This window comes from Cariama cristata, unplaced genomic scaffold (genome assembly GCF_000690535.1).
Source record: "Cariama cristata isolate BGI_N322 unplaced genomic scaffold, ASM69053v1 scaffold1423, whole genome shotgun sequence".
NCBI lineage: Eukaryota > Metazoa > Chordata > Aves > Cariamiformes > Cariamidae > Cariama > Cariama cristata.
The window spans coordinates 10,694-32,782 of NW_009607574.1; the positions used below are offsets into that span (position 1 = coordinate 10,694).

At 37.1% G+C, this 22,089-nt stretch overlaps 1 protein-coding gene across 1 annotated transcript in view; it reads left to right on the forward strand.

Moving 5' to 3' along the window:
* The window catches only part of TECPR2 (tectonin beta-propeller repeat containing 2), a 38,760-nt gene that overhangs the window by 6,328 nt on the left and 10,343 nt on the right, over window positions 1-22,089 (forward strand). Inside the window, exons 7-16 of the mRNA XM_009696761.1 lie at window positions 1-74; window positions 714-1,708; window positions 3,129-3,321; window positions 5,306-5,479; window positions 7,693-7,873; window positions 9,371-9,512; window positions 10,834-11,074; window positions 11,888-11,977; window positions 12,777-13,010; window positions 16,784-16,932. The exon at window positions 1-74 is cut by the window's left edge and continues 418 nt beyond it. Coding sequence (XP_009695063.1) covers window positions 1-74; window positions 714-1,708; window positions 3,129-3,321; window positions 5,306-5,479; window positions 7,693-7,873; window positions 9,371-9,512; window positions 10,834-11,074; window positions 11,888-11,977; window positions 12,777-13,010; window positions 16,784-16,932 — 2,473 coding nt within the window. The remainder of the gene's footprint in view (window positions 75-713; window positions 1,709-3,128; window positions 3,322-5,305; window positions 5,480-7,692; window positions 7,874-9,370; window positions 9,513-10,833; window positions 11,075-11,887; window positions 11,978-12,776; window positions 13,011-16,783; window positions 16,933-22,089) is intronic.

Sequence of the window (22,089 nt, forward strand, 5' to 3'; positions counted from 1 at the left end):
CAGCTCTGAAGATTTTGATCAAGAACTCATTGTAAAGCCAATTAAAGTGAAAAAGAAAAAAAAGAAGAAACAAGGTAAGTCTAGCAGAATTTTCCCTGCCACTGCTTGTTAGTAGAACATGTCACTTTTGATATTTCACACAAGATGGTGTGTGTGTTTGATGTGCATTGTTTATATTGTATTGTCATGCTCTTGAGATATTTGAGTGGTTGTGGTGGGCCATTTATGTTTAAGAAGAAAACCTGTTTTGAAAGTGATAAACTGATTAAGTCTTTTTAGATTTATTTATTTTATTCTTTTAACTTTGTTTCGCTTTATGTAAACATGCTTAAGGTTCTAATATATGCATTAATGGTAACATTCAATGGACTCTGCTTCCAGTTTCATGTTGGAATTGTGTGATATCTATTCATCCTATTTAGAATATTTGACAGTATCTTTCTTAGCCATGCTTTTTAGTTTGTTAAAATAGTGTGAGTACTTGATTATTTTAATTGTTTATTATATTGGTGTTAAAACTTTAAAATGTTTTGCTATTAAGACTTTTTTGGCTTTATATATATCATTTAGTGTTGAAGTTGAAAAAAATTTAGATTTAACTTTGTTCTGACCCCAATGATAAAAATATTTTAATTTCTTACTTGCATTGGAATTTAATAGATTTTATCAATATTATTTTTTCCCCTCTTTTTTTTTTCCTTTTGTAGGAACAGAAAGTGGGACCAGGAAAAACCACAGCTCTCTGGAAGGTACACCAATTTATGAGCGTCAGCTTTCTGGTGATAGTCCACATTCATTGAATGCAGACTCCTTTTCCATGACTTCCAGCTTAATGAGTGGCAGCATTGACCATTTGAGTACTGGATCTCCAGATCAGGAAAGCATGTTCAGTGTGGAGTCCCATACAATCTTGCAAGAAGATAATGGTTCGGAAACTTTCAGTGTCCTACAGTCTCCTGAGTCTGCGACTGTACTAATTAATGAAGAAAATGGAGACATGGTTGATTTACAGAAACTTCCGAACAGTGACAGTGGCATGGGTACTTCAGCTATTATAGATACTTTGACATCTGTCTCTCCTCTGATCTTCACAGAAGACTTGACAAGCAGTGTTGATGGTGAATGTAATGGTAGTGTGGTTCCTGCAATCAATGAATGCCGTCTTGGAAAGCTGAGCCAAGAGAAGCAGCAGGATTTTCCTACATTGTGTAAAATAGATGAAAATTTAGATAAAATGAAGCTGCAGGATGCTGAAAAATCTTTTGAAGAACCGGACCTTACAGACCAAATGTTTTTGGAATGTGGCAGTGTACTTGATGTTCAGACATCACTGACGCCAAAGGAAAGTGATGGGACTGCTAGGGAAGACCAACAGCAACTCTGTCTAATACACAGCGCTCTATCAGATCCTTCTGTGCTCCACTCTGACATCTCTAATGATGTTTATTCAGATAACACTTCCATTTCTGGATGGAATTTTGAAAGTGCAATCAAAGCTAAATCTGGTACTAGCACTGCTGAATGGGTAACAGACACTCAGGAAAGTAAGACTGAGAAACCTGCCTCAAGTGATGAAGAGGATATTTATGGACATGGATTACCGTATTCATCCTCGGAGACTAGCGTGCCTGAAGTTGATGCTGGGCCTGGTTCTGAGGATGTGGCCAAGATAAGCCTAGATGAAATGATGCTGTTAAAATCTGATCAGGTATATGTTTTTAGTTTAGTTAAAGTACATAATTGCAGCATTTCAAAAGAAACATTCATGTGATTGCTATCCTTTTCTTCTTTAGGAAAGCAATTTTTTTTTTTGCTTAATTCAAGTAAAACAAAGCCAGACAGCAATATGTGTTGTTGCTCTTACAAAATGTGATGTATCTGACTTCAGAATGGTTGATGTGTACTTACAATGTGAAGAAGCTGCACTGGCTGTATTATTCCCAGCTCAACAAAAATACTGTCATAAACCCATCCATTAAACAGTGAACAGTAAAACCAAGTCATGCTCAAAAGCTGCTCCTTGTTTGGGTCTCCAGTAGCCCAAAATCTGCAAAAAGCTGTTCCCGACTTCAACTGACTTTATGGGGAATTAATGCTGATTATCTCACATGGCTGGCCCCTGGTTAAGGATCATTTTACCTGTAAATTCTCAGAATAAGGGTTAGTCTTCCTTTGTGCCCTAGACAGCAGTTATTACTATTCAAAATGTTGACATTTTTCCTTTTTCTGTTATCCCTCTTTCCTTCATTGTTATTTTGTGAGTGAACATTTCCAGAAATGGTAGTTCTCATATAGACTTATAGAAAAGAAGTACAAAATTTAATTGTAAAACCTGCAAAATTGCAAAAATCACTGAGAGTTTTTGCAGAAGTCTTAAGAAGGAAATACAGTCCTGGGTTGAGGGGTTTGTTTCTTTTTAAGTCTATAACAGTCTTGTCTTGAGATAAACCAAGTATTTGTTGATAAAGATTGAGTTGTAAGTTGATGGTGTCTTGTCTAGTAACAGCTGCAGCCCAAAGTGTAGATGACTCTTCATTTCAGGTTATGATATTCTTACACTCTGGAATGTTTAGAAAAGCTCCATGGATGCTTGTTATAGGTCATGTATGCTCTGCATGGGTTCGCCTCATGCAAGCTATCAAAATTTAGGATAGCAGTCTGTAACCCAAATTTCTGCAATACATGGCTCCTGTACCATACAGAGAGTACTGGAGTTAGATATTTAGCTGTCTCTGCACTCCAGCCATCTTGTTCCCTTTGCTCATCACTTCATAGACAATAAATAATTCCCTGGACTACAAGACAGACTATACATTTTTATGTATTTCTTTTTGCATCTGCCATTTACTTTAAGTATGTGTTGGAGGTAGATGACAGTGTGGAGGGTATATTTTTTTTGCTAAAACTTTTGTTCTAGCAGTCTTATTTCACAGCATGTACTATCTTAAAGAACACTGACAGATGTAGTTTTATTTTACACAGGCACATCTATTCATTGATCAAGGTACTTAAGAACCTTAAGTTTAGCTTTTTTTTAAATCAAAACATGGGAGCTGCTGTGATTACATAGCCATTTTTCTTGTGCACTTTGAAGACACCAGAAACCGTTCTGACTCTACACCTTGTAGTTTGCAGAGAGCTGGATGGGGTACTCTGGCCCTGGTTACGGCATCTTGAGCCTGGTTGTCTCAGAAAAATATATTTGGTGCCTGGACTACAGAGGCAGCCTGTTCTGCAGCGCTCTGCCTTCTGCCGGGCTGCGGTGGCAGAAGTTTGAAGATGGTGTTAAAAAAAAGCGTCAGGTGGCGGTTTCCCCCTCAGGTTGGTTGGCTTCTGCTTCACTCTTAACCTCGTACATATAAAATTTGTAAACTTGAGCATTTTCTTTGCTTATTGTTTCAATAACGGCTATTTAATTAGATGAAACTTGTAATTTTTCTGAGATTACAGATACAGTTCAGTGCTTATGTGGTTTCCACATAGGCAGTTTATTGTTTGTTTATTTTAATACAGTACTTTCAGGAACTTGGTTGTCTGGGGCTTGTTTCATGTAAAAGTAGTGTAGTTGTGGGGTTTTTTGTTTTGTTTTTGTTTTTTTAAACCAAAAGTTATACTGGGTGATACGACTGCATTTTCACTACCTTTGTGTACCATGTCCTAGTTCAAGTGGCTGTCTTTCTAACAGTTTCATGTCGCATTTTGGGAAGTTTTCAACATACATCTGCCTGATTACAGTGAACTTCAGAAGTAGCAGCTCAGTGGTAGGCAGAGATGAACGAAGAAGTCTATACAAAACCTTGGGTTTTGTTACAGAACTGCTTATGATTCTGAAATTTAAAATTCTTTTTGTTGTAAATGTGGAATTCGTTTTGTGTATGGCTTTGAGATTAATTTGTTTTTAAATACTACAGAAAAAAAAATTAATTTTTGGTGCATTGACATGTGAGTTTGTTCTGGGTGGTTGGGAATGAGAATTATGTTGGATTAAAATTAAATGAGTTTTGGTTATAAACTTGTGTCACTTTTGACCTTCCAGATTGTTCCAGGACCAGTGTGAAAATAGAAGTTTCTCAGACATTTTCTTTACTTAGTCTTCTGCTTTGCTACTACTTTTCTTCCCCTGTCATCTCTGAAAGCACGTGTCAATCTTCCCTTCTCTCTGTAGGGGAAGATTTGCTATCTGTTTTAAGAAGAAAGGTGTTCTATTTGATCTGAGCTTTGTTATGAACAAAAAAAAATTAAGAGTAGCTGTATTAGGTGAGATCATATGTTCATCCAGCTCATCATCTTATTCTTAACAGTGATCAAAAGCAGATACCTGCAGAAAAGTAAAAGGATCAGGCTAGCATGTATGATGTTTGCCCTTGGTAGTTTCAGACTGCAATTGTTGGTGGGCTCAGAGATTTCTTGGGCAAAAGTTTGTTTCTCTGCGTTTATTATCCCTCAATTCCAGGAACTCACCTGGTTTTTCATTGAATCTGTACAAATTTCTAGCATCCATGATTTCCTGTGGATGTATTAACACAAGAGCATGTTAACTGCAAACATCAAAATGGAATCATATGCTACTTTGTGGAATTACTCAGAGGAAGTTAATATGACAGTGTACTGCTCTGGTATGAACCAGCATGGATGCCAATCAGCAGTTCAGTTTGGAACTCCATTTGGTTTTCTTTTTTGGAGCTATCCTTGCTAATTTGAGTGAGGGGAAAGTTCCCAAGATGGATCTGTGCAGTTGCATTTCTGGGTTTTGTCTCCTCGTGATGTGCTACATGATGAGCAGGTAATAGCACTGTCCACTGTGGTGTGGGACAGCACACCTATTCAGGTGTTTGTCTCTCATGCCTGGGCCACAAAAGTTATGATTTACTACTAGCATTTCTAAAAGGTTAAAGTACTACAATTAACCCGTTTTCCTTTATGTACTGAAGATGTACCAAACTAGTACAGAAGGAAGCCGTGAACTTCAGTGTCTTCATAGTAGACTTAACTTGGCCCTGACACAGAACTTGTTTTGTTTGTTAGTTTTCACTGTATAACTAAGGAGAAGTGACTTGCGTTTGAACATTTAAAAATTGCACATACTCTAATGGTAAATGCATTTCAGCAATTCCTACAGAAGTTGGCCGCTGTTCTGGTCTTGCTTTTTAAAAAAAATTGTAAGTGTTTTTAAATCTTGCGTTTCTATTTAATGCTACTGGTTTGCCTTTCCTCTCACATTAGTTTAGGTGTAGGTAGGAGAAGTCAGCTGTCTCTGTTACAGGAATTGCTAAGTGATACTGTGTTCTCTTAACTACTCATACAGGGGCTCTTCTCTGGAAGATTGAACAGAAGACTAACAAAGCATTTGCTTGTGGAAAAGTAACTATAAAAGGAAAACGCCACTGGTACGAGGCTTTACCCCAGGCTGTATTTGTAGCTTTAAGTGATGATACCGCCTGGATTATCAGAACAAATGGAGATCTGTATTTGCAAACAGGTACCTGAGTTAATTCAAGCTCTTTGAATTTTTGCAGGCTAAGATTATTAGAGTTCAAGTCTATGGAATGATCACAATTTGTTTGAAACTCTTATCCACAGCCGAGACATAGGGAAACCTTTTTATCTTGAGAAATGGTTGGAAACAGTTGTGAGATCCTGTGTAATTAGGAGACTGGAAAAGCCAGTTCATGGCCACTTTTTTGTGCCAAGTAGGATACATACAGCATAAAGAATGCATGACTTGGGAAGGATGTGCAATGGATGCAGATAAATGGAAAAGGATTGCAGAAAATAGTGAAATAATATCATTGCCTTGAAAATGGTGTGGTGCACTGAAACAACTGAGCCTTAAGTGGGTTTTCTTTTAGTTGTTTTAAGGTTTGTAACAAGTTTTAAGTACTTTGAAAGGCGATGAGATAGTGCGTGGCTGTTCAGAAGAAATTCAGGCATGGAGGCAGAGTAGGGGAAAGTAGGAGCTGTGTAATTTGAAAAGTACAGATCTATGGGAGGTAAGAGTTACCATCTGACAATGAAAGGAAGGTATTCTGAGACAGAAGATCATAAAGTGCTTTGGAAGTGTAGACAAGCGGTATGTATTTTATGTGACAGAGAAAGCAAAGCCAGTGGAGGAATGGAATGGGCTGTGGAGCAGCAATCTGTACAGCTGCCTTCTCACTGGATGTGAATGAGGCCAGAATCAGAAAAAGGGATAGTGCACTGGCAACTTTGAAGTCATGGCCTTAGTTTTATCTGCTTCAGTGAATAGAAGAGGATGAATTTGGAAGGTGTTATGCAAACAATATTCAGGCTAAATACAAGGAGCTAGGATGGAGGATGGAGCTCTCAGTTTTAGAGTTAAGGGGGAAGAGTATGAAGGATTCTTGGGCATGCAGGCTTGGCACAGATTGCTGAGTTGGTAAGGAAAAATTACAAATAACATGATGAAGGAATTACTGGAGAATCAACAGGACTGTAAAAGGGGGAAACGGTAAGACACTCTAAAGCAGGACAACATTTCAGAGTGGCTATCACAGTTCTTATTTATCTTTCATTTAATTCTGGTACTCTCCTAATTTCTCTTGTAGATTTAATTGCTGTAGCACAATATAGAAATTCTTTATGATTAAGAAAACTGTTTAAATACACAGCATTGTTTCAAAGATACTCTACTCTTAAATTCTTTTCTTCTAATTAAGTGTAGTAGTTATAGAGAAATCAAGTGGCCTGCCCAAGGTCACATGCATATTGCCAACAAGTATGGATAGTCGTGATAGAGTGAACTTCTGATGCCAATCACACAGGGCTCTGTGGAGGTTTGAATCAATATTTTTCTTCCCTGTGAGACATTGGTTTGTTACATGAACTTACATTCTGCTGTTCTTAGGCTTCAAAATTTGTCTTTGGTGCCAAAAATAAATTCTCAGTATATCTGCCTTGTTAATGTGAGGCAACTGGTGATAGTTGTTTCTCCAGCATCTTTTCATTCCCTCCACTGTCCTGTCTCACTTTTATAACAAAAGTGTCTGCTCAGAGGTTTGGAAATGAGCGTTTTTGTTATTTTAGAATATGATGCAGACGAGTCTTGTTCATACTTGCTTTGGCAGGATGAGAAGATTAAGCAAAAGCTATGTCTCTTGAGGTGTTTCATGTGCAGCTGTGTAAATCAAACTTCAGTGTAATTGTGAAGATGTTTTCCTCTAGATTATATGTATAAATGTCTACAAACTATGTGTAAGTCTACCAGAACCTCTCTTCTTCTTTTAGGACTACACACTGTGGCATGCTCTTTTGTAATTGCTCTGCTGCCACTATTCAGAGCAGGTTGCCTTTCTCCCTGGCATGTTTTGGGCAAAAGTTCTTCCATTACTGCCTTTTTCTTTGATGCTTCTGTCAGGTTTCTATAAATGGAGATTCCTGATACTGACACTAGAGGGAGAAAAGGAACAGAAATGACAGGACAGGACTCGTGCACTCTTCAGGATGTTGAAGGCTATCCAGTGTTTTATTTCTTAAAATACAAATTCAGCTATATTAGATGAAATAATTAATAGTTTATAGAAAGAACACTCAATCAAGGAAATAGTGATCAAATGAAAAATGTTAGCATGTCAAGGATATTCCCTCCCTCATTTTCTTTTGTTAGGTAGCTTTGTCTCTTTTAGTTGCAAAAAGCCAAAGTTTGTAAACCAGTCCTCATCTTTTGATTTCCAGGCCTGAGTGTGGATCGTCCTTGTGCCCGAGCAGTAAAGGTTGACTGCCCTTATCCACTGTCACAGGTTACATCCAGAAATAATGTTGTATGGGCATTGAGTGAACAGCGGGCTCTGCTGTACCGGGAGGGAGTACGCAGCTTTTGTCCTGAAGGAGAACAATGGAAGAGTGATATTGTCAGGTAATGACACTGTGGTGGGACAGCATCATAACCACAATGATGCAAACAATTGGTTTCAGTGCTGGAACTCCTTGATGTTTGAAGAAGTGTTACCTGAACTTGTGTATATACATACTTATATATATTTGTGTGTGTGTGTTTGTATATATATATTTGTGTCCTTTAGTCTTTGTCCAGACATATTCAGAGTAACTACCATTTTTCTGTCTGATGAATGACTGCTATGTAATGAAAGAAATTGCCGTGATCAGAAATGGTAACACAATTAAAGCCAGTTTAAGAAAGTGAAACGATTTTAAAAAGATCTTTATAATGTCTGTCAATATGACTTTTTTGATTAAATACTGTTTCTTTAATCTGTGCCATAATGGCTTTAATGAACTGTCCAGATATTTTAGTGATTTTTGTCTGAGATTAAATGTCAGCATTTTCTTAGTCATCCGCACAGCTGGATAATACTTTTCCACTTTGCAGTCACAGATTTTTATAAATATTCTGAGGAACTGGTATTTAGCTTTGTAGTTGATCCTAGGCTCACGGTAGTTAGTTTTGTGGTAAAGTTAAAAGCACCGAGTGTTTACTGCTGGCATTGAGAGTCTAAAATATAGTCTCTCTTGTGACATCAGTCTGAAGCAAGTATAGGAAGAAATTCCAGTTCTTGTCGTCACATGATTTTTATCTTCTACTGAATATCCTATTGTGAAGCTTTAACTTATGTTACCTCCCAGCCTGGTATTTGGCCCTTGAAAAGTCTAAGGAAATATTCAGTGTCTTGTTCAAATGTGAAATTTGTATGTACTTTAGTTAGTTTATTTAATGAAAATATCTGCTTGACCTACGCCTTAGGTACAGTTAATGTTCTTGGGCTTTGATTAAAATTGCAGAAAGCAATCCCTGTTTGTTCTTAACTTGTTGAGAAAAGTTCTCTGAAAGAAATAGCATCGTTGGCTACCTTTTAAATGTCCGATATGATCATCTGATCCTGTTGACTTTCTGAGCTTGAAAATTGTTTACTTGTACAGGGAACTTATAGTCCTAAACTCAAAATTTATCTTTGTCATGTAGTTAGGTTGAGGGTTCTATTTATAGTCCCTGAACTGCTAGTATTGTTCTCAGAATAGGTCAAAGAAGCTGGAGGAGATATATTTATGAAGCTGCTTCATCAAAAACTTAAAGAACACAGCTCTTTATTTCTTATTTACTGAACCAGAATAGGTTTTGTTTAGTTTTATTGTTATGTATCCAAGTTTCAAATCTTGACAGATCTTTGAAGGACCCATTTTTTTGTTATTGAATGTTTTTTATTTATGCAAACTAATAAAATTTGAATTCATGAATAACTGTGAAAATTTGAAATCAAATGTGTTTTTAAGCTTGGCCACACTGAGTTTGATCATTTTTGAACTGCTGTTAGCATTGTAACAGCTTCCTTAAAATACCCTAAGCATAAATTTGAAGTAAGGTTTTTAATTTTTTTTTACTTGTTTGCATTTCCAGTGAAATGCAAGCTTTGGAACCAGTGTGCATAACCCTTGGAGATCAGCAGACATTATGGGCTTTGGATATCCATGGAAATCTGTGGTTCAGAACTGGTATAGTTTCAAAGAAACCACAAGGAGATGATAACCATTGGTGGCAAGTAGGCATTTTTTTATTTTGCTTTCAGTTTAGTCTTTTACCTTGGGTTTATTATTTGCATTGCTGTCCCATGAGATTCTAAGATATAATTCAATGAATTGTTTGATATATTATAGCACTCTATTCAATATGTTAAAACAGCAGTGTGGCTATGGCTGCAATCCCTTTTCATGTCTGCTGTAAAAAAGGGGGCAAAAATACATCCCATGGTCATCCAGAGCAGTTTTCAAGAACACAAAAATGCTCTACCAGGTCGCATCAATGGTGCATGTAGCTTGGTATCTTAACAGTGGCAATAGGACATGCCATTTAGGCAGAGCATTCAAGTCTGGCTGCTGAATGCAGTCTCGTCTCTTGTCTTCCAGTACCCATCCTTTTCCTGAGCTAAATGAAATAAATAATAAGTAACCTTGTAAAAAAAAAAAATTGTTATGCATTTTTCCATTCAGTTGAGGTTTCTTCGACCCATGTAGGGCTACTTGCTTCAGTTGCAGATCATGTGGGTAAAAACAACTCAGTTACTGCAAGTACTCCCTGGTATTGATTTAGAATTCCCAACTTCCCAACTCTTTTGTTTTCCCCAGCTTTTCTTATCTTCCCCTGAGATAGGGGTGGAGGAGAAGGGGGTACAAAGCCAGTTATGCAGAGAATTGGTTTGTCTACATGTCTACCTAAGTTAGAAGAATTTCAGTTTATGTGCATATTATAATGTATTCTTGCATGTGGGCATCATGAATAATTTGGCTTTGAGGTTATTGGTGAACTGCTCTTCTTTTTGTGCTCATAAGCATTTCCTTCCTTTCTAGGACTATCACAGAGTGTTGCCAACCTAGTTGTCCATGACAGAATTTGGACAATTGTTTCTTTAGACCTCCTCCTGCCTTATGAATTAAAATGTCCATGAGGTTATTGTAAAGGAATATTACATACAAGTTTTTGCAATGTAGTTTAAATTGCTACACTATGCAAGTTTCTCTCTTCCTTTGGGAAATTGAGAATTCACCTCTTAGTTTGCAGAGTTCAACATGTTTTTAGGGGGTGAGAAGAGATGTCATCCCAAAACAAAGGACATTCTTAAAATGCAGAATTCAAAGTGGATTGTTGGGTAGGGGAGAATTGATGTTTATATTTATTCTGGTTTATTACCAAGATTCTTAAATGTACCGTTTTAATTTTGGCCTTCCTGCATGTTAAAGTTTTCTAAACTCTTGGTAGATTTCCTGTACGTAAAGCGTGCACACACAAAAAGAAAAGCTTCTGATGAAAGATTCTGTAGTTCACCCAAAAGCTTAATTATCAAGAACAATTTTTTTTTTCCCCAGGTAAGCATCACTGATTATGTAGTGTTTGACCAGTGCAGCCTGTTCCAGATGATAATCCAGGCAACTCATACAGTGGCAACAGCAGCTCAGGCACCTGTGGAGAAGGTGGCTGATAAACTTCGAATGGCATTTTGGTCACAGCAGCTTCAGTGTCAACCCAGCCTCCTTGGAGTTAATGGCAGTGGAGTCTGGATCTCTTCAGGCAAAAATGAATTCCATGTGGCAAAGGGAAACTTAATAGGTTGGTGTGCTTTTACATCTAATATTTTTAAGTTAAGAAAAATAAATAGGAGAAAGTAACTAACTACAACTCCTACAGTTCTGTCACCACAAAAATTACTCGTGGTGAGTCAGGGCAGCTTTAACAAACAATTCCATGTTTTTAAAAATTAAATTAAATGATTCCTTAGCATTTGGTCTTAAATACTTTCCCATTTAATGGGAAATACTTTTCATGGAAAATTCATTGTCTCCAAGTGAACCATGCACAAGTTACTCCTTTTAGTACCTACACTTATCCTTTCTCTGAGACTAGAAGGCAATCTTAAGCTATTGTACCTGTTATATCTAGCATAGTGGAGTCTGGTTCATGATCGGTGTGACTATGCAAAACAGTAATGTTATGATTTTACAGTGATAATAGAGGAATTGCTTTATTTATTTTTCTTGCTACATTTCTCAAAATAGAATTTTGATTTAGTACATTTCTTTGATCAGGTAAACACTAAGAACAGACTTAGAATATAGTCTGTTTAACCTCATGACCAATTTGGTCTCCTGTTGAAGACCATTAGCCTTCTCCCTTATCCTCCTTTTCTGCATTCCCAATTTGCTGTATGTATGTGTACATACATATATGTATGTGTCAGGAGGTTTTCTCCACCCCCCACCCACCCCCTGTTTCTTGAAAGATTTGCATAGAAAATCTTGTCTAGATGATATTTAATAATTGATTGCAACAGAATTTCTTTAAAATGATAACGTTTTAAATAATAACAAATTTTAATAGAAAATTTGTATTTCTTACTAATACCATTCTGTTCTTCCTTTCAAGGCACTTACTGGAATAATATTGTGCCTCGTGGTACTACTTCTGCCACAAAATGGATTTTTGTGTTGGCTTCCACTGCTTCATCTAAAGAAGGTTAGTGAATCAGCAATGGAGGCATATAGTATCTGATTTTTAAGTGGAGTGGCATTGATGATGTAAGTAATTAAATACCCTGAATTACTTCAGATTTTGGGTGCCTTTCCATATCCAGAGATCTAAAATATTTGAAGCAAGGTGGAGATATGTCTGTAAAACTACTGAAGATAAAAAAAAAAAGCACCTTTGGTGTGGAGTGGCAGAGAAATGGGTAGTCCTTTAGGAGCAGTATCTTCCTAAATTGCTGAAGCAGGAATTGCTGAAACTTGTAATATGAACTCCTGGAGCATGCTTTGCTGGAATGCCTATACTAACCAAGTACTTCTCCTGTCAGTGTGGTTATTGCAGGAAAATTGCACATTTTATCAGTAAAAGTGTGACCCCGCTAGGGAATTCAACTGCTAGTTACAATAGTTGGCAATTGCATTACCTAACTACACTCGGTTTATTGGCAAAAATGTGTGATTTAGAGCTGAAAAAGAATGCTGTTTTTCAAAGGCAATTATCAAGGATAAAGAAGAGTGAAAGAATAAAGGGAAGTGATAGTGCACTGTTACATATGTCTTCTCTCATTAGTTTCTTCAAATGAGATCACTTACTACTTAGTTGATTTGACAAAGGGAGTATTTAAGTGCCTAGGATGTGTATTTGTACTTCAAAATCTTACGCTACAAACATAGCCAAGAAGCTTTAGTTTTGTCTTCAAATGTACTGATCCTTTCAGAAGAAGTAGATCTATAAGCTTTCTCAGAGTGGATTAGGAATTATTTTAATAACAGAAATCTCCTTTCCGTAGGAAGCTTTCTATGGCTGTGCCAAAGCAACAAGGATCTGTTTTGTGTCAGTGATCAGAATCCTCAGTTTCGTCCTTCTACGGTGCAGCTGCCACCGGAGGCTGAAATGGTGCACTACTCTGCCTGCCAGGATGCCATTTGGGGTTTGGATAGTCTTGGGCAGATATTTATCAGAACACTTTCATCGAGCTGTCCAACAGGGATGCATTGGACAAAACTGGATCTCTCCCAACTAGGTATGACATTTTGATTGAGTAGACTATCTCTTATCTCTTAACTCTCTTAGCAGACAGTCAGTATTTTCATTCAGAAGTATCTTTTGGTTTACTGGTATAGAATATTACATTTACTGGATTAAATAGTACCTTACAATAACAGGTCTCACAGCAGAGAACTGTAAAACCTCAGGAACAGCTATGACTTTCAAACAATGTTTCATTTAGCCTTTCACTGGAGACAGCATATTTACTATTTGCACGATACTTTATATGTATATATGCTTCTTAAAGTTTGTCCATCTGAAACAACTTGGCTTAACACAGTGCTGTGCAGGTGTACCAGTAGCTTTAACTAATCTAGTTCTTGTACTACATATAACCATATGTATAACCATAATCCTGTGGTCCTGGGTGGTTCTGTACAAAAGGCCCTGAATTTTGTGGTTAAACGTGTTCTTAACAGAGTGATCAAAGCTTCATTAGGATCCTGTCAAGGAAAAATGATACTCCAAGAGTTGCATCATCCATGAGTGATGCAGCTGATAACACTTATGTTCACATTTATACAGATCTAATGATTCAGTATAATATTAAGAACATGCTGCTGGTTAACTGCTCTTTTAGTTTGGTTAGGCGTAAGACCAAGGTGGTTGACCATGTTTTGATCATTAAAATATCCTCACAGTTTGACTCTGCGGTAATCAGGCTGCTTGTCAGCTTCATTAGTAATATTCCAATTATATTTATTTCTTTGATAGTCTGACTGTTAGAACATTCTTATCTTCATGCTAACCTGCATTCCTATTTCAAGTGAAGAGAAAAGAAACTGAGACTATGCACCATTCTCACACCATTTTAAAAATAATTCAACCGTTCTGTGATTTTTCCATTTTTAATGGCAATGTTCATGACTGATCTGAGAACAGACAAGCAATTTTGACTTCAGGGTTAAGGAAAGGCAGACACAGCTGGCAGACTTTAAGCATCATGTACAATTTTAGTGTACAATTTGTAATACTTCATGGAAAACTTTTTAAAATGTGTCTTTTAAAATGAATTTATTTGCCAGTTATACAGAAGGTTTTCTAGACGTGATGAATTGGTTCCAAATCACTAATCGTAGCATAGTTTAAGCACTACTTGATGCCTTTTACCTTCACTGACCTACAGGATAGGTTAGTCCACACTCTCCTTCTCATGTTGCTTAGTACAGTTTGAAACTTTTCTTATGACACCATTGCTTTCCAGAAGTTTAGATAATAACTGTTGAACTGAAATAATAAATAACTTCTTGATATTGTCTGAAAATCTCAAAGCATTCATAAAGGAAATCAATGTAATTGGTGCTAGCTGACTGTTATATCTGGCTTGTGAACTTCAGCAGTTCAGAAGTTCAGCCTTTACATTCAGCTGTTACTCTTAGCTTTGCGGCACACAGTAGTGGTATTGCAGAAATCTGAGGTCAGGAGGTGCTTCAAACACTCCACTTTACCTGTCACGGTGGGTTAATACTTGAGGAAAAATGCCTAAACATTTTCACACTTCAATTAAATATGTATGGTAGATCACTGCTGATAAGATGGTGCATATCCATGGTAATAATATGAGAGCCTTTATTTACTCTAATGGGGCTGAAGAAATTGGAGAACTATTGTTATTGTTCAAATGTACGTTTAGGTTTACTCCTGAAACTTTAGGGCTGTAATTAGAGGGGTGGGGAGGGAAGCAAGTTGCAGTAAAATTCAATTCAGAATTCTGTACGGAAGTGATGGGATTGCCAGCATTAATGTTGAAATATTCATATTATGTTGGTAGTGTCTTCCTCTTGCCTTTACACTATGTATTGGGAGTAGTATCTAGTAAATTATTTTGATTAGAGTTCCACTATTGCTATAAAGGTTTTTAAACACAGTAGAATGACCTTTAGGTTTCAACAATAAACAATGCCTCTGAATCATGCAACTTTTCTCTAAACAGTACATGAATGTGGTTAGCGTGACCTTCTCCTAAGATAAAAACAGTAAGTGGGAAGAAGGAGAAACCCCAAAACATTTACATAAGGGCTGCATTTTTGAATATCAAATTGTACTGTAGACTTAATATATATATCAGCTATGCCAAGTAGGTGATATGTGATTCCATGTTTGAGTGCTCTGATGCTTGTTTGGATCAGAACATTTCAACAGCTGAGACATCATGTGACAAAGCCATTACTTCAAGTCATACTTTAAGTTAGAAGGAATAATGAGGTTTTAGGTAAGATTTTGACTTTGTAGCTGAATGTCAAGCCCCTGCCTGCAAAAGTAAGTTGTTCTAGATGTTCTTATCCCAAGTAGCAGCAGTTTTTGTGTATAGTTTTGTCGTTTGCTTTTAATATGAAGCTGTATGATTAAAGGAAATTTTGGAGTGAGATAAATTAATTCCAGTTCCTGTGATTCAGAAAGTTAAATAATTTTGGTTAATGAGAAGATCTGGTTACTACTACAGATAACTAAAAGGCAGAGCTCTGTCGTCCTGTTGTTCCCTGTTCTTTCCTCCAGCAAGCCTTAATGACAGGGAATATTGTCTTCTGCAGGAATAAATACTTTAAACTTGCACTCTATGGGATAAAATTGCACTCCACTTTAAGGAATGCTGTATCTGATGCACTTCACAAGGATTTGTTGCCAGATTTCACATCACTGAAGGGAGAACTGTTACCAAGAATGGGATATCCCCAGCAGCACTGGCATGTTCAATCAAACAGCGAGGCCTATTTTTAGAGTCTTTAGTTTGGAGTCTGACCAGAGCATTCCTTCTGTAGTATATCTGTACTGATTGGGTCCCTCTTTCTGTAGAACATGTTTTCCATTACTTAGCATTGTGTTGTCCCAACACTGGGAGAAACAAAAAAAAATATAAAAACCCAAATATTATATATATTACATCACATGGCTATTTTAAAATTAATGTGAAAGAGTAAGAGTTCCATTTGACAGCTAACTAGCAGTTCTTCTTAGTCTAGAATATCAGGTATGCTTCTCTACTATGTTTGCAAACTTTTAATAGCGAGACTGATGGGTGCAATTGAGTATGCAAAAAAACCCCAACAAACCAACACCCCAAAAAACCAAACCAAAAACCCCACCCCAAAATTCCAAAACATAGTTATTTGGCAGCTTTTTTTTTATTGTGCTGACTTACATAGGGTTAAAATACTGCTGCATGTTTGAGGTAGGTGTAATAAATATGTATGCTGTTGACTATAAATCCATTTGAAAAGCAGCTTCTTTATTTACAGGTGTGATACTGGTATGTTAACACTGAAATGCATAATCTATATGCTGTCATATTTTTAAAGTGCTGGTAGCATTAGGAACATTCTTTGCTGAATGTATTAGCGGATCAGCGCCTTTAGAAGTCTACAAGCATGGCCAGCTACAAAGAACAGTTCACATTAGGTCTATGTGAAAGTTTGTCTAGGCACTGATAACATTTGTCACAGAATGTTTCCCTGCTTGAATTTGGTTATTTTAATGGCATGTTTTTAATGTGCTTTAGAAATTGAAGTATCCTACAACTAAAACATTTATTTTTAGATTTAAAAGAGACATACCTCACATACGCTACCTGTTGGTTTTATTCATTGTGTCCAGTGATTTTTTTCTCTCACAAGTTGTATTAACTTTTAATAATTTTTATGTGACTATGTTTAAAGCTAGTTTAATACAATCAAGGCTAAATAAAAGTTCTCATTATTAGCTGAATTTGAAAGGAAAATGCCAGGTTGCTAATACTGTCTTTGTTATTAGGTACTGTAAAGCTGATCAGCTTGACCTGTGGAAATCAGCACGTTTGGGCCTGTGACACCAGTGGTGGCATTTATTTCCGTGTAGGAACTCAACCTCTTAACCCAAGTTTGATGCTTCCTGCGTGGATAATGATTGAGCCACCTATACAGGTAAAATGTTGATTACAGTTCTTTGTAACCCAGTGGTTTAGCTTTATGCATTTGAAAAAGAATAATTTTAACACTCATTGAAAACAGTAGAGCCAGATTTTAAATGTGTAGCTTAAAACTTTGTCCCGCATATTTGAATTCTACAGGATTTCTCTCAAAAAAAGAAAAAAACAAACCCCAAAACAACAAAAAAACCCTTGAGTTTGTATAATGTACTCTGAATATGCTGCCTTATAACCATAAGTCATCCCAAATTCCTCTAATCGTTACAAATAACTTTAGGTTTTTTTTTTCCCCCAAAAGTGGAAGGTTTTGTTTTCCTTTCTATCTTAATGAAAGTTAACTCTTCTTGTGACACAGCAGCTTTATAGGCATATAGTAGAATGCAGCCTTGAACCCTGTACTGAATACCTGCTGTCTGCTAGCCAAGAGGCTGGACTGGCAAACAGCACCAAGCAGGGAGTGTGGGAAGGCTCTGCTCAAGTGGCATGGTGCTGAAGTGCGTGCCTCCGTCTTCCTTTATCCTCACCCTTGTGAGTCTGGGATGCTTGCCAGGGTGCTCTGCCTGGATTTAGGGACTTTCCTTATCATCCAGTGGTTAGTAGGCGTGCAGTACAATTGCAGATCTTCTCCCTTGTTCCTGGAATGGGCAAACTTTATATCCTTTCTACCTGCCAGCTGGGAGGATCAGAGCAGAAGTGAACCTCCTAAAGTACCCTGGGAGCATCTTTTCTGAATCTAGAGAATGGACAAAATGTGTTTCTCCAGTGTCTGGTTTCTTTTTTAATCTCTCCTTAAACCTCAGTGTTTGCTTTCGTTGCTTCTCTAATACTTTGGAAGTTAAACTATGAAATGGGAGTGATTTGTGTGTCATGGGTTGAGACTGCTGTAATGGAGCTGGCCTCTGACTGCTGATTTTATTCTTTGCTCCTTGGCACGAAATCACTCTAACTGTGTGCTGATCTAGCATAGTAGCACTGGATGTGTTTGCATACTTGATTTACATTTTATAATGTTACAGAATTTCTCTTGAAGATTTTGAAATATGTGGTACTTTTGAAAGGACATATTAAGAAATAAAGGTAAATCTGTGGAAGTGGAGTTGCAATAGTTTATTTGTTTTTTACATAATTCACTTTTAGTTCTGCTTATCTCTCATCTGCCAATTATTAGCTCCTTCTGTGAATCTCAGAGTGTAACAGCAAAGAAAGGCAGGGAAACAGTGAAATGAAACTGCAGATTTGCATCCCATCAGTTAGCACAGCACTGGTTAGACTTGTTCATCTGTGCTTGGAATGTGGTCAGTCAGACCTGGAGAAATGGCACCTTGTTTTGCAGAATAGCAGAACAGACTGATAAATAAGTACCAATATCACTTGCAACAAGGTCTAGATTACACTGCTTGCTCTGTGTGCTCCAAATGAATCTTTCTGATGCAATCTGTGAGAGACAGTTTTTTTCCTGCTAACAGTGGGTAGGGCAGCAGGAAGAGGAGACCGAGGCTATCAGTGATGATGTCTTCCATAAGAGTAGTATTCTTAAAAAGGGGGGAAACCACATTGCAGGATGTGTTCCACTTAAACTGAGTTTGCTAAGAGACAGAGAATTAAATTTGTGTAGTATCTTCTTACCAAAGATTTGTCTATCCAGGAATATAACCCAAAAAGCTGTTTCTCTACACCAATACTATTTTGTCTGTACTAAGTGCATTCTCTACTTCTCCATTGAAGTACATTAAACTACTCAATACAAAGGTGTTTACAAGAAATTGGGATTTGCCGTGGCTCATTATTTAGCAGTGACTTCCTTATGCAGAAAGCCTTTAAGTGGACAAGGTTAAAAATCAAATTATTTCCGATTAGCTTATTGAGGACGCTGGATGATGTTGCCTTCCAAAATGATAACCTTCTGATACCCAGAGCAGTGTCATTCTCTTTCCTGTTATCTTGCCAACAGCTGACATTGCAAATTTAATGAGTCAATATGAAAGGGCAAAAATTCAAACATTGCTTGCAGAGAAGATGAAAACTTGTGGGTTACATGCTCGTTTTAAGACAATTCCAGCACATTAAAAGAAGTCATTAGAGTACTGAAAGAGCAGCCATTCATGCTTCTACAAAGGCTTAATGCAAAATAGGAAAATAAGTGAACTTTAAAATGACTTCCAAATGCCAGCTTAGTGTTTGGATAACAAATATAACAGATGATGGCTGAGAAGTGGACTATTCAGGTAACAATATTTGCTTATTAGCAGCACCATACTGTTATCTGTCCCTTAATTGACTTTGACACAGTTCATGCTGCATCACTTTATCTTCAGAACAACAGAAAGATTGTAAGAAGTATTTGTGAACAATTCAGTCATTTTCTGTTTGAAGAAGGAAATCAAAATTGCCTTTCACTTGCTTTAAGTACAGGAGCATTCTCAAATAATGTAATTTAAAACCAACTATGGATATTTCATTCCCTAGTAAATGTCAGAGCCAATATGACTTGCCATATCCCAGATCTCATGACTCATGAGCAGCTTGTGAGCAACTACAGACTCTACTTTTATGGTGTCACTTTTCGTTAAAGGAGTGCTGCAATTGCACAGCATCCATTTTTGCACAACTTCACAAAGGTATTCAGAGACAATAGTTTTGATGAGATTTTTACTTATGCTAAAATCAGCGAATATAATTTAAGTTCAGTCTTTGCTCTGTCATCCTGTATGGTTGATTTTTAATCTAGACTAAAACCATTCTCATTTGTTACTCTTCCCTTTGTTACGTCCTACGGCAGTATCTCTTGAGATGAAAAATAACATTTTTGTGTTCTCTGCCCTCCCTCTATTTTATCCAACACTTCAGAAGTGGTTGATAACATCATTACAGTATCCTGAGCAGTAGTAGTTTTAGATTTTTTCTGTGCTTCATCCATTCTGTTGTGCAGTCTTAGAAGTCAAATAATTACGTAGTTAAGCAGCTGTTTGGAAGCTGCTTTAAGGACATTGACAAAGCTGATCAAAATGCTTTGATTAAATGATTTTAGTCTAGGAAATAGGAAGTGTTTTTCATTCTGCTGTTAATATACAGGATAAAACTATTATCTGCTGTAGCATGCCTCAATATACATTAAATTTAATTAAATGAACAGGAAATATAAGTATTATTTATGTAGATACTACAGACACTGCTTCTACATGTGTGTGCATGTATATTTATGAAGATGTAATACTTTGCAGATTTCTGGCCTAAAGAAATAAAAATCAATTAGAAAATTAATATAGTCAATAAGACTAATTTGAGTGATTATGGAGTAGAAGTTGATCAAAAGTTTAAAATCATCAAATTGCTTTAAAAGGTCCTCAGAAGTTGAATGCTTGTTTGAAAAGAATTCTTTCAACGTTTGACCTTTGATTTGTGGCACCTTCTGAAAAAGATGCAGAGACAAAATCTGATCTTGAGAAACGCTCACTTCCTACAAGTACTACTTAACGTAAAACTGGCCTTAGCAGGTTTAAGAGATCTATCAGATAAGCAGAACTCTATTTAAGAGGATTAAGGGAAACAAAGATCAGGACAAATATTTGTAATGAGTGACTAATCATCTATTGCTTGTAAACAATCAGTCTTGCTCTAAAAATAGATGAAACATTTTATTAATTGCCATTTGCTTAATTGCTACTCTTCGCTCTTTTGTAACCAAATTTCATAGAGAATAATATTGAAAAAGCAATTTTATTCAATTGAAAGGATTATTTAAATATCCACATAGCTTGTCCAAACTGTGGAGTAAAAGGAGTGTATTTATGGATATATTTGCTATTTGACTGCTGTATAAGGCTTTTGTTGAGCCTTTGTAGTTCCTAGGGTCTCAGCAGAAGAGTACCACTTAAATTTAGTTGGCCATAAAATGATCTCTTGCAGTATATGCTTTTCAAGTCAGAGAAACTTTTGATTTACTGCTCTTCCCATAAACAACCTAGTAATTGTCTCCCTATATTCTAAGCTTGGTATCATAGGTAAGAGAAGAGAGTCCAAATTCCTACTGATCCAGGAGGAGCTTTTTTTATTCTCACACGCACAAAAAATTAAAGCTCTTCACACTTTCACTGTCATTCAAAAAATGTTAAAACTACAAAGCAAATGGTAGTTAAAAATATAATTTTAAATTTAGGAGATTTCTCTGTAATTCTGCAAAATCAATACATGCTAGATTTCATTTCTTTTCAATATCTTCCTTTCTCTTGATCTACCTTCAGTGTAAGGAGGTTGGCTTTGCCTTACGGATGAGTGCTGACTTGTTAGAACTGGTTGTCATGATCTTTGTTTCCTTTCCTCTCTTTAAATAAAGTTCTGCTTACCATACAGAACACTTAACGCAAATCTGGAGACTTTCTTCCCTGCCATCTTGCCTTGCTTTTGTATTTTTCAGTGAGGTTTCTGTGATTAAGGCCAGTTCTGTGTTAAGTGGTACTTGCAGGAGGAAGGCAGTGAGCACTCCTCAAGATAAGATTTTGCATTACATCTTTTTTGATAGGTGCCAAAATCAAAGCTGAAAGGAAGGGTTTGTTTGAAATGGTCTTACAGGATTGGATATTTGGAGGGGGAAGGTTTTGTCTGTTGAAAATGCTTCATAACTTTTACTTCAGAATCATCCGTGCTACTGTTGAAAGTGCTGTCTTGCACTGGGGTCATGACAACCCCATGCAACGCTACAGGCTTGGGGAAGAGTGGCTGGAAAGCTGCCCAGTGGAAAAGGACCTAGGGATGTTGAATATGAGCCGGCAGTGTGCCCAGGTAGCCAAGAACGCCAATAGCATCCTGGCTTGTATCAGAAATAGTGTGGCCAGCAGGACTAGGGAAGTGATTGTCCCTCTGTCCTCGGCATCGGTGAGGCCGCACCTTGAGAACCATGTTCAGGTTTGAGCCCCTCACTACAAGAAAGACCTTGAGGTGCTGGAGCGTGTCCAGAGAAGGGCAGTGAAGCTGGTGAAGGGTCTGGAGCACAAGTCCGATGGGGATCGGCTGAGGGAAGGTGTCCCTGCCCATGGCAAGGGGATTGGAACTAGAAGATCTTTAAAGTCCCTTCCAGCCAAACCATTCTGTGATTCTGTCATGAACTGGGGTTGTTTAGTCTGGAGAAAAGGAGGCGGAGGGAAAACCTTATTGG